We start from the raw sequence: 13,955 nt of genomic DNA on the forward strand, positions 1-13,955 counted from the left end.
TGATGGTGTGCCTTGCAGTGGGCAGGGCCTGCCACAGAATCCCGTTCCCCTGTGAACATGACTCTTGGAAGCAAAGGGGTGAATGATGGCTGTGCCAACACAGCTCCACTCACCTTGTGGCTGCTTGCCCACCAATGCTTGTGCCACCTATCACAGCAAGCAGTTACCTAGCCCACAATTGCTTGTCCCGCTGCCACAACTGCATGTGCTGCTGCCCCCATCACCAACAGCCCCACAGATCTAATCAACCAAGATGCCCCACAGCCTGGATCTGGCCCAGAGTACAGGGTGAATTGTTCACCCCTGCTTTAGAGGGATTGACTTCCAGAAGTTCTGAATGCCTGCCATCTGAAGATGAGGCTAAGTCCAGGTTATCAGGCTTATAAAGTGGGGTTGCCAACCCTCAAGGTTTGCCCTGGAGTCTCCAGGAATTAGATACAAATCTCCAGGAGACTGCTGAGAGTCACCCGAGAGAGAAATGATAGGGCATTCATTAAAATAAATATTAAATGTTGAATCCAATTTATACAGTACTCCCGTGGGTTTTTTAAATGTAATGGTAATGTGCATTTGCCTTCTTGACGTAAAGTTTACACACCATAATTAATGTAATTATGTTGTGATGAAACCTCCTAGAATAGACTTAAATAGAGTTGGCAACCCTATTACAAAGCACATCCAAAAACTTTGCTTAGTAGTATGTTTCGGATTTGAAAGATTAACATGTTTTTCTGGGCTTGGCGTTTTTTGCAGGCTTTTCTATATCCATTTATGATGTGACATCAAGAAGTATTTATCTCAGATGGCTGAAGTTTTCAGGAGCTGTTTCTTACAGGGTAACAGCAAGCCCTGTGAACGTAGTGGGCCATTCTGTAATGGCTCATTTCAGTGATGTTACTCTTATAGGCATCCTAACTCCACTAACCCCCAATACTATCCACACTGTGGAAGTGGAAGCAATTGATGAGAATGGAATTATCCTGGCTGAAGCACAGACTATGCAGTTAACAGGTTAGTATGGGATGGCTTGCTCAGCAAAATCTCCATTGCCTTCAACACAGCCAGGACTTCACCCACTATATGTTGTTATACTTCTAGCTCCTCGCCCTGCTGAGATGTATGGACATTTTCCCACTGATTTCACTTTCCTCTCTTCTTTTTTGTGTATGTGTGTTTGCATGTATACCTTGCATGCCATACATTTCTTCCCAGCCAATCAAAGCACAACTTTTGAAATCATCCATCATGATTTTAATTGAAAACTAATATGGAATGAGTGAGGACTCAGTGAGGATTGTGAAAAGTTTACATTGTATTCCCATTTAGAATTTATGTACTGTTGAAGTTAATTATGGGTATGGTATAAGAACTTCTGTAGACAGATCTCCTATTTTCTCTGTTTAATTACAGAAATTTATTTATCTGTTGAAAATTCCTTATAAAATTATTCGACTTGAAAAACTTTGGAAATACTATTTTTTCCAGAAGATTTTTTTCTTACTGGGGGATTTAGTACAATAAAGTTTACATTGATTTTCCCCTTGAAATTTTAAATTAAATCTACCCATTTTTACCCCCTACTTAGCTCAGGCATGTCAGAAATGGCACAATATGCTGATGTTCTGTATATCGAAAACCTGCAAGCCCCTGAGAACAAAACTCCTTTATGTTTTGTATAAGAAATTTCTGCATGGAAGGCTTGCCAAATTAGTTATTGGGTAAACTGTATTTTAATTTTATGAGGCAAGGCTTTTTGTAATATCTTCTGATGGACCAACTGTACAGCTCGGAGAAAGACTGAACAAGCTTCAAGGCATCTAGTGTCACTTCTTAGTTCAGAACAGTTCTCCCAATTACACAATTGATGCAATAAACCCAATAAACCTTCTTTTATACATTTCCTGAACCATCATAGCAACAACAGTAAAACCCTGTTATATTTACAGCCCTAAGGAATTTTTTTCATTGCTTGCTGCATTATGGATGCTTAAGGACCCAGTCTCACTTCCTTGCATGAAAGTCAGCAGTTATATTTTTTATATTAGTTAAATGTACTGTTTGACTTAAAGAAATTAAAACAAAAGTGTCTAAGAAGATGGAGACATGTGCTGACTACTTCTGATTATGCCTCTGGAATGCTTGAAGACTATGGCTTTTTAAAAGTTTAACATACCTGTTGGTTTTTTAATTTTAGCTCCTGAGATGCCCATTATTGATCAAGCTTATTCAAAACTGAGCAACAGTATCACAGTGGAATGGACAGCTGTCCCTGGGGCTACCAGTTATCTGCTAACTGCACAAGATGGGGAGTCTTTTATTGAAACAATTATCACAAATTCCCCAGGCACAGTGACAGGGTTGAAGGCTGCTACACTGTACAAAATTACCATCAGATCTATAAACTCTGGAGGAAAGAGCCAGCCTTCACCTTCAAGAAAGGCAAAGACAGGTAACTTTTATTTTATTTAGAAAACTGTAATATTGTAATGCAAAATGTATATTCTGTAACACTTTCTAACAAATTCTTATAAAAGTCTGGTAGGGAATATTAAAACAATTAATTTGTACTGATAATGATTAGTAAAATCTTGTATTTAAATCTTCCTGAAAGTGCCACCATTGTAGTAGTTGAGGAATATTATATGAGTATAGATGTGACAGATTAATGAGTATTATCTTGGATTGTATTGCCAGCTCTGCTTTTGTACTTTGTCTGTTCTTTAATTTCTCATTTGTAACGTGGACAATAACACTAATTTGCAGTAGTCTTACAAGTCATTGTTTTAAAAGAGCTCTTACAGCCTTGAAAGAAGGTACTATGGAAGTGAAAAGCAGATGTAGAGCCGTATGTGTAGTTATGCTACCCAGGTAATAGATTGCAGGTGATAATTTACAGTGCTATATGCATTTATCATTGTACAGTTTTCAGATTCCCAAAATGCTCCTGATCATTGGCTCACACGAACAAGATACAGGCCTTGACCAAAGTCTCATATTTAATTTTGTATCAAGGCTAAAAAATCTAGAATTCTAGATCTGGAATTCATACATTTAGGAAGAAGAAATTTTCAGTTTTCCTGTAGGATGCAGCAGTGATATTTGAACCTTAAAATGAGGACATGATTAATAGAATGATGCTGGGTTAATTTTAGAGATTTCAGAAGTGTATTAATTATACTTTTTTTTCCACAGCTTGGATAGTTAGTCTTTGGACTTTGGTTTTATGGTCAGAAGACAGTGAAAATACAGTCTTAAAGATATTGAAAGCTCTCTACAGCATTAAAAATATGTATGGCAGATATAATATGAGGTGCCATGGTATAAAGATTTTATTGGAACCCATGGGCTGACCTGCATAATTTACACCTGACTTTGTGGGCATAAGTCTAAAACCTTTACAATGTATTCTCTCTGTTTTGTGACTCTAAACACTTGGATTTGCTTTCCAGTTAATACATATACTGACCCTTAAGAGTGGAAGGATAGGGAAGCAATGGAAAGGAAGGCCTAAGGTAATCAGAAGATATAAGGAGTTCTAATTTATCATTCCCCTCCTTCAGTTGCTTCTTTTGTTGTGCTTGTCATCCTTTCACTGTTTGGTGTGTTGGCCATTCTGCCAGCCTACAAAATAATCCACTGGTACAAAATAAGCTACCTTGCCTCTTTATTCTTTGACCAATTTATACTGTGGTTTGTGTCACTACTGAATTTTGTCCTTACTCTCAAGGCATGTGACTCTTTAACCCTGTCTGATGTTATCACATTTAGCTTTTGAACAGTATTGCTCTTTATGGAAATCCCAGTAGTGAATGTAGATTTGTCATCAACAGTCCTGGCTGCTCCAGTTCTGTCTGCAAGTTCCCCAAGTTATGACTCCATCGTGGTGAGCTGGGGAGCTGTACATATGGCAGTTGGATTCTCTGTGTCCATAATGAGATCAGATGGCTTGGGCAATATGGTGAAAGAGAATACTACCAATACCTCGTTGGTGTTTACCAGTCTAGATTCAGGAACTCTCTATACCATCAAAGCTCATGCCTGGAATGTCAATGGAATACCTGGAGATGATTTCATATACAACCAAAGAACAAGTAAGTATTATTTAATTTTTAGTGTAAAAGCACAACTTAAAATATTTATAGTTGTATTTGCGTTTGCATTTCTAACAGACCACATAGGGGGAGATCCTGAATTGGTATAAATTATCCTTGCCTTATTTCTAAGCTCATGAAATAGAGGGCAACCTAAAGGACAAAGGTTAAATCATATAAAGTTTACTCAGGCAAAGGTACCATTAACACCAGTTAAAGTTGTGCCTGATTGAGGTCCATATTAAAACTACAGGAGGAATTTAGGATTTCTTCATTAGTGAATAGCAAATACTAATGTAAATACTGAGACTTCAACAGATCAGTGAGAAAGTAGAGTCACCTTGAAAATAATTCCATGTAAATATGATCTGAGTAAATTAGGTAGGCAAGATCTAAGCCACAAAAGCTGCACTTCCTAGAGCTTGGGGATATTTGTATCCAGGGGTCTGGTTAAGGATTACTTCTGTCAATGGCCATATGCTAAGTGTATAAACAATTGTTCTTAACTAATGCAGGTCCTCAAGCACCAGCAGATGTTCAAGTAGTTTTTGATAGTGGAGCTCTGAAGGCCATTATTTCTTGGACTCCAACAGAGGGAACCTTAAATTATAGTGTGACGGCCTCCAACAGAGCCTCCAAACTGAATTGTGTCACATCCTCCACTTCCTGCTCCATTGCCTCCCTCCATTGTGGATCCGTGTACTCTATTTGTGTCATAGCAAGCAATCATGCTGGGTCCAGTAAGCCTACAGATTCAGTGAGCCTTAAAACTGGTAAGAAAAATATGGTGCTTGTGATACTGTTTCTCTTGTGCTTATGTTTTAATGTCAGCTCTAGAATTCACAAAAAAGAAAGATTAATAATAATTAAAGGTCTAAATGAAAATAATTTCTGTAGTCTTCTATAACCTTCTATAGGGAGAATAAATCAAATAGGAGAAGAAATCAAGAGTTACCTTTTATTAAATTCCCATAGTACTAAGTATATTACGAGAATTTGCTACCATAATTATCAGGATATTTAAGAATGATTAAGTACCATGAGTGTGTGTTCCTCATATAATATGCTCATATAATAACTTATTTAACCTTATTTAAAAAGACTTACTAATACATAATTACACTACCTTGTCAAAATACTGGCATTGCAATATTCGTTTAAGTGCTAGTATTGCCAGGAGGCAGTGCTGGGAGCGCTGCTTCCTGGCTGTGTTCCTAACAACAATGAAACAGCTTTTCAGTGCTGTTTATTTAATTAAAAAATATTTTTAAAGAAATTGAGCTGTATATTTATTCTGGAACATCAGGGTAAAATAGTTCCCTTGAAATCAAGAAAGTGACCGAACAAAATTGCCCCTTCTGGTTTCATAGCTCTTCAGTTATTTAAAAAAAATACTTGTGAAAGTTTGGAGAAACTCACACTGAGCCAATTTAACATTTCCAAGTGATACATGTTGCACCTTTCAGCATCATCCTACTTATTACAACCCCTACCCCCTGGGGAATTCTTTGTTACAGAAATACTGACCATAGCTTTATCCACCCCTCAACCCACCAGGATTGTGATAGGGAAAGTTAGCTCTTGAAGAACTCCGAGGTAGGGGAGAGCACCACCTCCCTTGGAAGCCCATTCCAGATACTGGCAACCCTAACTGTGAAGAAGTTCTTTCTAATGTCCAAACTAAATCTGCTCTCCATCAATTTGTGGCCATTGTCCCTAGTTACTCCAGGGGGTGCCCAGTAAATAGAGCATCTCCTATTCCCTGCTGCCCTCCCCTGATGAATTTATAGGTAGCCTCAAGATCACCTCTCAGCCTTCTCTTGTGAAGGCTGAAGAGATCTAGGTCCCTCAGTCTCTCCGCATAGGGCCTTGCCTACAGGACTCTGACCATATGAGTGGCCCTCCTCTGAACCCTCTCAAGATTCTCCACATTGCTCTTGAAGTGCGGTGCCCAAAACTGGATGCAGTACTCCAACTGTGGATTGACCAGTGCCGTGTAGAGGGGAAGCATCACTTCCCTGGACCTGTTCATCATTCATCTCGTAATGCATGATAAAGTGCATTTAGCCTTGTTGATCACTTCGTCACATTGATGACTCATGTTCACCTTGGAGTCAACTGGCTCCAAGATCCCTTTCTGTTGCTGTGCCGCTGAGGTCATCCCCCAGCCTGTAAGTGTGTTGGTGGGTCTTTTTGCCCAGGTGCAGCACTTTGCACTTGTCTTTGTTGAACTGCATCCTATTTCATTCTGCCCATTTTTCTAGCCTGTCCAGAGCTGCCTGGATCTGTCCTCTACCCTTGGGTGTGTTCACTTTGCCCCATAGTTTGGTATCATCTGCAAATTTGGACAGAGTGCTGTCCTCGCCTTCATCCAAGTCTCTGATGAAGACATTGAATAGCACCAGTCCAAGGACCGAGCCTTGTGGGACTCCACTGCCTGCATCTTTCCAGGTTGATATTGATCCATCCACCACCACCGCTCTCTGGGTGCGACCCCTAAGCCAATTTGCCACCCACCTGACCGTGTAATCATCTACGTCGCAGCCTGTCAGTTGATTTATGAGAACGGAATGTGATACCGTATCAAAGGCCTTCTTAAAGTCTAGGTAGATGACATCTACCTTGACTCCTGCATCTAAGCATTTTGTGACCTGGTCATAAAAAGAAACAAGGTTAGTCAGGCAGGATCTACTTGCAGTGAATCCGTGCTAATTTTCTTTCAGCATTATTTCCCCTGCTGGGCTCCCACAAATGTGATCCTTAATGATTTTTTCCATAGTTTTCCCAAGGACAGAGGTGAGACTAACTGGCCTATAGTTTTCCGGTTCCTCTCTCCTCCCCTTCTTGAAAATAGGGACCACACTGGCCCTTTTCCAGTCCTGAGACCTGACCGGAGCACCATGAGTGCTTGAACAGCCGTGCCAGTGGCTCTGCTATGATACTAGCTAATTCCTTCAGCACCCTTGGATGAAGTTGATCTGGGCCCACTGATTTGAACACATCCAGCGCCTCAAAGTGCCCCTTCACTAAGTCTGCACTAACAGTTGGTGGGCTGGTGTCCCTCCTGTGTCTATCCTGTCACAACCAAATTAAGTAGTGCCCATGTCACAAACAAGTAATAACCATTTAAAACAGTTTTTTCTGCACTAGGTTAACTAAGGGTTAACAATAATGATAGTAACCGCTTTTTTCTGCGCATGTCAAAAAGAAATTTATTGCTGCGCCACTAACAGAGATAAAAACTTTTGCCTTCTTTGCTTTATATAAATCATTATAATTGGTCAAAGAAAACAGGGAGTAACCCTATGATAACACCCTAGCGAAGACTGCTAGATAATTGGCGATTCTAATTAGATTTATGACGTGGCGAAAAACAATTGGCTATCATACAAACAAAACCCGCTTACATTTTTCGCAAAGTCGAAGACAACTCTGCCCACACCTTGGAGTAAATCTGACAATTTGATCAGTTGTCAGCGTCTTCCCGCCGCAACCTCCCTGGCGTACCCTTGCCCTGCATGCCCGATAAGCCAACGGCCAGCCCATATATATATATATCTACAAAATAACTGAACGACGATCTCTAAGCTATAACTAACTAAATATCTCTGACCTCCGTCTTACACCACCTTGACGTGAATAAACAATCTTGCTTTACAACCGATAAGCGTCTGCCTAATTAATTCCACTCCACGCGTCACAAATACCTGCCTAACGGCCTTCTAAGGCCCCAGACCCTTATCTGCCCGGGTGAGAGTCAGGGAGAGCTGCTGGCCGGCTGCCCTGGGTCCCAACATATCCCTCCTGCTTTGGCCTTCCTGACTGATTCCCTGTGAGTGGGAGCCAGGGAGGTATACTCCTCCTTGGTAGCTACCCCCTGTTTTCACAGCATCTTTCTTTGCCCTTAGGGTTTCCTGCACTTCTCTGTTCAGCCAAGAGGGCTTCTTGGCCCCTTTGCCCCCTTTTATGTGCAATGGGATTGTCTCCTTCTGTGCCCATAGGATCACTCCCTTGAGGAACAGCCACCCTTCCTGGACCCCCATTTCACCAATGCTCTTGAGCTTTAACACCTCACTAACTAATATCCTAAGTGCACTGAAGTTAGACTTTCTGAAGTTTAGCACTTCAGCCCTGCTGGTTAGTTTACCTACCCTTTGCCAGATAGTGAATTCAATCAATCAATGGTCACTATCCCCTAGGTTATCTTGTACCTGCAGATTCCCCACCAGGTCGTCACCTGTAGTTAACACCAAATCCAGCAAGGCGTTTCCCCTAGTGGGATCACATACCTTCTGCGTTAAGTGGAGGTCTTATATGCAGGTTAAGAACCTACGTGAGCAGTTAGATTTGGCTGACCGCTCCTCCCAGCAGATGTCAGGGTAGTTTTGGTTACCCATGACAACCATATCTCTCAACTGTTATGGCCTCTTGAGAGCTGTCTGAAGAATTCCAGGTCTAGGTCATCCTCCTGGTGTGGTAGTTTATAGTAGACCCCCATTACCAAGTCCCTTTCCCCCAGCCCTTGTGTATCCTGACCCACAGTACCTCGGTTTTGCCCTCCTCTGATACCATCTTGATAATAGAGGTTGTATATTGTTCCTTAACATAGAGAGCAACACCCCCCCCTTTTTTTTCCCCACTCTATCTGTACAACCTGTAACCCTCAATGCCTACTACCCAAACATGAGTAGGGTCCCACCAGGTTTTAGTTAGTCCAACCATGTCAAAGTTGTTGCTTGCAAGCAGGAGTGTCAGTTCTTCCTGCTTGTTCCCCATGCTCCTAGCATTAGTGTAGAGACATTTAAGCCCCTCAGTGGGTGTCCTTGGTACCCCTTTGTCCTGATGTCTATTGGGTCCCTTAGTGCTTACCTGGGCTGATCTAGTGCATTGTTCATGACTCACTGATCTTAGGTTCTCCTTATCCTCTGCTTCCCCATCCCCCAATGAACCTAGTTTAAAGCCCTTCAGAACAGATTAGCCAACCTGCAAGAGAACAGACTCTTACCTTTAGAAGAGAGATGAAGACCATCTTGTCCCAGGATGCCCCTCTCATGGAAGTGTGGATTGTGGTTGTAGAAGCCAAATCCTGCATGATGGCACAAACTCCGGAGCTGGAGGTTGACTTCTCTGATGCAGGCGTCCTGATGCTGATGGCGACTGCTGACCAGAAGGATGGATGAGAACTTCCTAAGCCTGGCCCTCAGAGCCCCGTAGTCACTCATGATGCGATCCGGACTACTCCTGGCCGCATCATTCATGCCCACATGGATGAGGACCATGGGATAGTAATCAGAGGGCTGGATAAGGTTGAGAATCCTCTCAGTGATGTCCCAGATCCTGGCTCTAGGTAGGCAGCAAATCTCCCATGCCATGGGATCCAGTTGACCGATAGGCCCCTCTGTGCCTCTCAGGAGGGAATCGCCCATCGTGATGACCCAGCATCTCTTCCTCCAGCTGCTCGGTTGTCATTCAGCCTGCTTGGTGTTTGTTGTGGACATGTCTTCCCCTGTGGCTTCCTCTGCTGCATCATCCTCTAGTGCTGCCAGGGTTTTGTGTCTGTTCCCCAGTTGTGTTGGGGAAGCAGTCACAGCCACACACTGTCTAGCTCTGGAGGTGACCATCCTCCATTCAGCTGTCTTGGGACTCTCCCGTGATGCGCCAAGTGTCTGGTCCTGCAGAGAATGAAAATATCCATCAATCTTATCTTCTGTAGCCCTGATCCCCCACAGCCTGCTCACCTCTGCCTGGAGTCCCCTCACCTGTCCCTCCAGGGCCTCAATCTGGGCACAGGCAAGGGAACCCCCGGCCCTCATGCTACCCCCAGGCTTCAGAGGTCCCACCAGGCCAACTCCCGCAGACAGGGGCCAGGGCACTGCTGACCCATCCAAGGGGCCTGTCTGGGTGGAGACCTCAAAGGAGCTCTGGACCAGAATGAATGATAGATTTATGGTAAAGGCCTTTTGTTACTTATGCAGACTTACTCCATGACCATAGGCAAATCACTTAGCCATGTTTCTGACTCAGTTTCAACAATTATAGAATCATAATGTTGCTGCTTCCCTACTGTAGCCTATTCTCAAGGGTTGTCCATGAGGTTTAATAAGAGAGTATTTTTATTTGTTTGTTTGTTTTTTGAATATAGAATGCTTCACGAATTGGCGTGTCATCCTTGTGCATCCTTAGAAAAGTACATTGAAATTCTTTAAAGCAAGTTGCTGTTGAAATAGAAAATACCATACAGTTCAACCAATCTTCACAATTCTGGTGTCTAATAATACTGTTATTTCTCTCCTCAATCACTTTTAAATCAGAGAACATATATGCCTATGTATTTATTTGTATAGTGCCTAGCATAATAGAGGTATGATATACACTGGGACATCCAGGGGTTACCATGGATACGAATGACAATGGTGATTATAATGGTCAAACATCTTTCCAATTAAAGCAGCACCATTGCACCAAAATGCTGGTTGTGATAAAAACCTTTAAAGCAGAAAGGGAAAGCAGAAGAGTTATTAAGTCAATTACCAGTATGGTTCTCATTTATATGTGCTATTTTGGAATGCCACCATAGAATTTCAATCTATAAGGGTTTCTCATGTAAAAGCTTTCACATTCCAACTGCTTTCAGCCCATTCAAACCTACAATTTCCTGTATTAAGACATGACACTTTTTAAATGTAAATATTTGATGCCTGTGCTATTATTTATATGTGGACTTTAAACCATACAAGATCTTTCTTATGCATGTGACTGCAGTAGCATGTACTTTTTTCTGTTTAAAATACATAAACGATGCATTCTGTACTCAATATGCATTTACCTTCTGAAAGTAACATTTTAATGTAACCACACGTTATTGTTGCACCTTTTTAAAAATCCAGATAAGTTGTTCTTTTCTCACTTGGGCATGTTTCAGCTATCCAAGCCAAACATGCCAAACTCTAAATACGCTTGTTTTTTTGCATAGTAAAAGTGTTTATTTAAATAAATTCTGCAAATACAATAATAAGTTCTGCCCCTCTCCCCTTGTTTTTGTTTTAAATCTGGTTTTCCAGTCCCTTGTGCACCAGGAAGTATAACAATTGAAGAGGAAGATCCTGGTAACCTGTCAGTGTCCTGGTCTAATGTAGATCTTGGTGAATATTATGTGGTTTTTGTGAAAAGTGATGATGGCTTGGAGGTACATTGCAACACATCCCATACCCAGTGCCACTTCCAGTCAGACTGCGGTTTCATGTATTTCATTAGTGTTTTTGCATACAACAAAGCAGGGCAGAGTCCCTCAGGTGAAGTACTCAATTATACTACTGGTAAGTAGCAATTTATTTATTCATTTGCATTTGATTGAATTCTTTCTTTTTTTTTTAATCCTGAATAAAAGCTGACCATTTCTGATCAAACATTTAAAAAAAAATGACAGAGGATGTTACATTTATGCCAGAACATTTCAGTTTTAGAGGCTTCTGCAGTATCTCATGGAAGTTAATATTTGGTACAGCTGCTGTTTGCATCTAGAAACCTGGGCTCCTCTGATGCAGCACAGTCTCCCTTCTGAGCCACCATCGTACATCATGGAAAATGTAGGCTGCCTAGGGAACCTGGACTATCTAGCAGAATGGGAGCATGAGACATTGCAGCAGCATTCCCCAAACCAAACACTTCAGGTTTCTTGGGTGTCTGCTTTTAACAATGAGTTATAGTTCTCTATGGAAAGCTCTTTACAACAAACTGTTTAATTGAAAGACAATTTTCTGCTGAAAAAAGTGAAGGAAAATGTTTGGCCATTTGACCACCAACAAGATAAGGTGCATTTAGCAAATATACTAGAGGGTTCAATTTTAAACCACAATCAATGTCAACTTGAGTAGCCAATGTGTTAGTCAAGTGTGACAACACCAATTTATAAATTCTAAAATGTGCGAGCATTCTAAGATATTTTGATAAGTGAAGGGAATATAGTCTTATGGGTAATATACAATACTGGGAGTCAAGAAACCTGAATTCTAGTTCAGGATGTGTCATAGTCTTGCTGTAAGTTCCCAAACTTCCATAAATTTCTGTTCTCCCTATCTGTAAAATAAGAAAATGCCTAGATCATCGAGAACTTTTGAGGCTTAACTTGGCAATTACTAAATACTTCAGATCCTAAAATGGGAGGCACAATATGAGTATAAAGAGTTATTTTCAGATTAGTAAATTATTACTGCAATCAAGACTCCAAATAGATGAAAGAATATTCTTTGCCCACAAGAGGATGTAAAATAGAATTTTCTGTGTTCAAATAAGGGACATGGAATTGATTCAAATAGATTTAGCTTCGGATGCATGAAAAATTCATCAGTGTGGGTGACATATGGCAATTTTTGATAATGAGGACATAAATTAGGGCAGGATGGCACCTTTTGAGACTGGTTCAGAAAATCCTGACCTTTCATAGGCAACAGCCTACTTCATCAGGTGCTGCAAAAGGTCTGGCAGGGGAAAAAAAAGATTTTATATAGACAGGAAAGGGGAGGGGAATGCTGCTAAGAGAAGTAATTGGGGGATTAAGAAAAACATGGCAGTTAAAACCATGAGAAACACGGGAGCAAACAACTAGTACAAGTAATGAGATAATTCAGAGTTTCTGTTGAGACTAATGTTAATATAATCCAGTTTGTGGATGATTTCTTGTTCTGCAGTTTCATGTTCAGGTTGGCTTTTAGTTTTGGGGGTTTTTTTTAAGAACAGCTACTCCAAGATCAGTGATTGAAGTTTTCAGATCTGATGTGTTTCTGTACACAGGGCACTATTCAGTTTAATATTTAGCATTTTTCAGTTTATAATAAGTAGTGTTGATGTTCTTTCTTTGTTTTTAGCACCGTGTTGCCCTAGTGACATTCATCCAGTGTTTGTGTCCAGCGATACAATTGAGATTGTTTGGTCTCCTGTCCGTGGTGCTGAAATGTATGAAACAAAAGCTGTTGATTGGACTGGTGTGGTACTTTGTAACGACACTGCTACAGTTTGCACTCTGTCTTCACTGCAGTGTAACACCCAATATAACATCACTGTTTATTCTTTCAGTGAAATCAGGGGTAGCAACACATCCTGTGCATCTAAATGTGTGTTAACAGGTACTTTGACTATTTTTCTTTCTTTATACAAGAAAAAATTAGTTGGCTACCACAGATACGTATATGATGGTGATTCAGAATTATGAGATAGACAAACATCATTTTCCAGTAAAAGCAACATCACCAAATGAGGACTAATGGTTCATGGTTTTAACAACGTTTCTCTTTTTCCTTTCTGTTTCAAAGGTTTACATCACAACCAGTAATTTACTGAGGTTGTTGCTTTAATGATGATATTATATCATTTTTAACTGGAAATAGATATTTGTCCATCTTATCATATACTTTTGAATAATTTTGCTGCCTCAGAATGGAACCCAGGCAAAAAGACCAAGCGTTCAATAGGACCCTATGAACAATTATGATTTACATAAGAAATGAATAGTTAGCAATTTTATGATCCAGTTGCTAAGTAAGGTTGTTATAATGTCTAGTTGACAAAGAAAAGCAAATCTAGTATAAAGGGTTTTTTTTGTTGTTGTTGTTTTTTTAAAGGTGTATGTAGACTCCTAAATTCACAATCAGGCACCCAATTAAGTGGTTGGATTGAAAACTACTGAAACCCTGCACTTTTAAAATCAGATTTATGATCCCACTATGTATTTTGTGGAATTTAGCTGGTCAATTAATCAAGAGTTGTGTCTGTAATAAATATTTAAGATGTATGTCCTTGTAAACTGTTCCAAACTATTTTAATAGGTTACTAAATGAAATTGCCTCTGTCAAATAGCCACAATAATTC

At 40.5% G+C, this 13,955-nt stretch overlaps 1 protein-coding gene across 2 annotated transcripts in view; it reads left to right on the plus strand.

Annotated features, from left to right (window-relative positions):
• The window catches only part of FNDC7 (fibronectin type III domain containing 7), a 33,779-nt gene that overhangs the window by 2,596 nt on the left and 17,228 nt on the right, over positions 1-13,955 (plus strand). Inside the window, exons 3-8 of one of the 2 annotated variants that reach the window (XM_014602091.3) lie at positions 754-1,011; positions 2,195-2,449; positions 3,831-4,091; positions 4,607-4,864; positions 11,153-11,407; positions 12,956-13,213. In XM_014602091.3, coding sequence (XP_014457577.1) covers positions 754-1,011; positions 2,195-2,449; positions 3,831-4,091; positions 4,607-4,864; positions 11,153-11,407; positions 12,956-13,213 — 1,545 coding nt within the window. The remainder of the gene's footprint in view (positions 1-753; positions 1,012-2,194; positions 2,450-3,830; positions 4,092-4,606; positions 4,865-11,152; positions 11,408-12,955; positions 13,214-13,955) is intronic. The other variant, XM_019479367.2, reaches the window with a different exon arrangement.

Source organism: Alligator mississippiensis, chromosome 5 (genome assembly GCF_030867095.1).
Source record: "Alligator mississippiensis isolate rAllMis1 chromosome 5, rAllMis1, whole genome shotgun sequence".
Classification (NCBI taxonomy): Eukaryota; Metazoa; Chordata; order Crocodylia; family Alligatoridae; genus Alligator; species Alligator mississippiensis.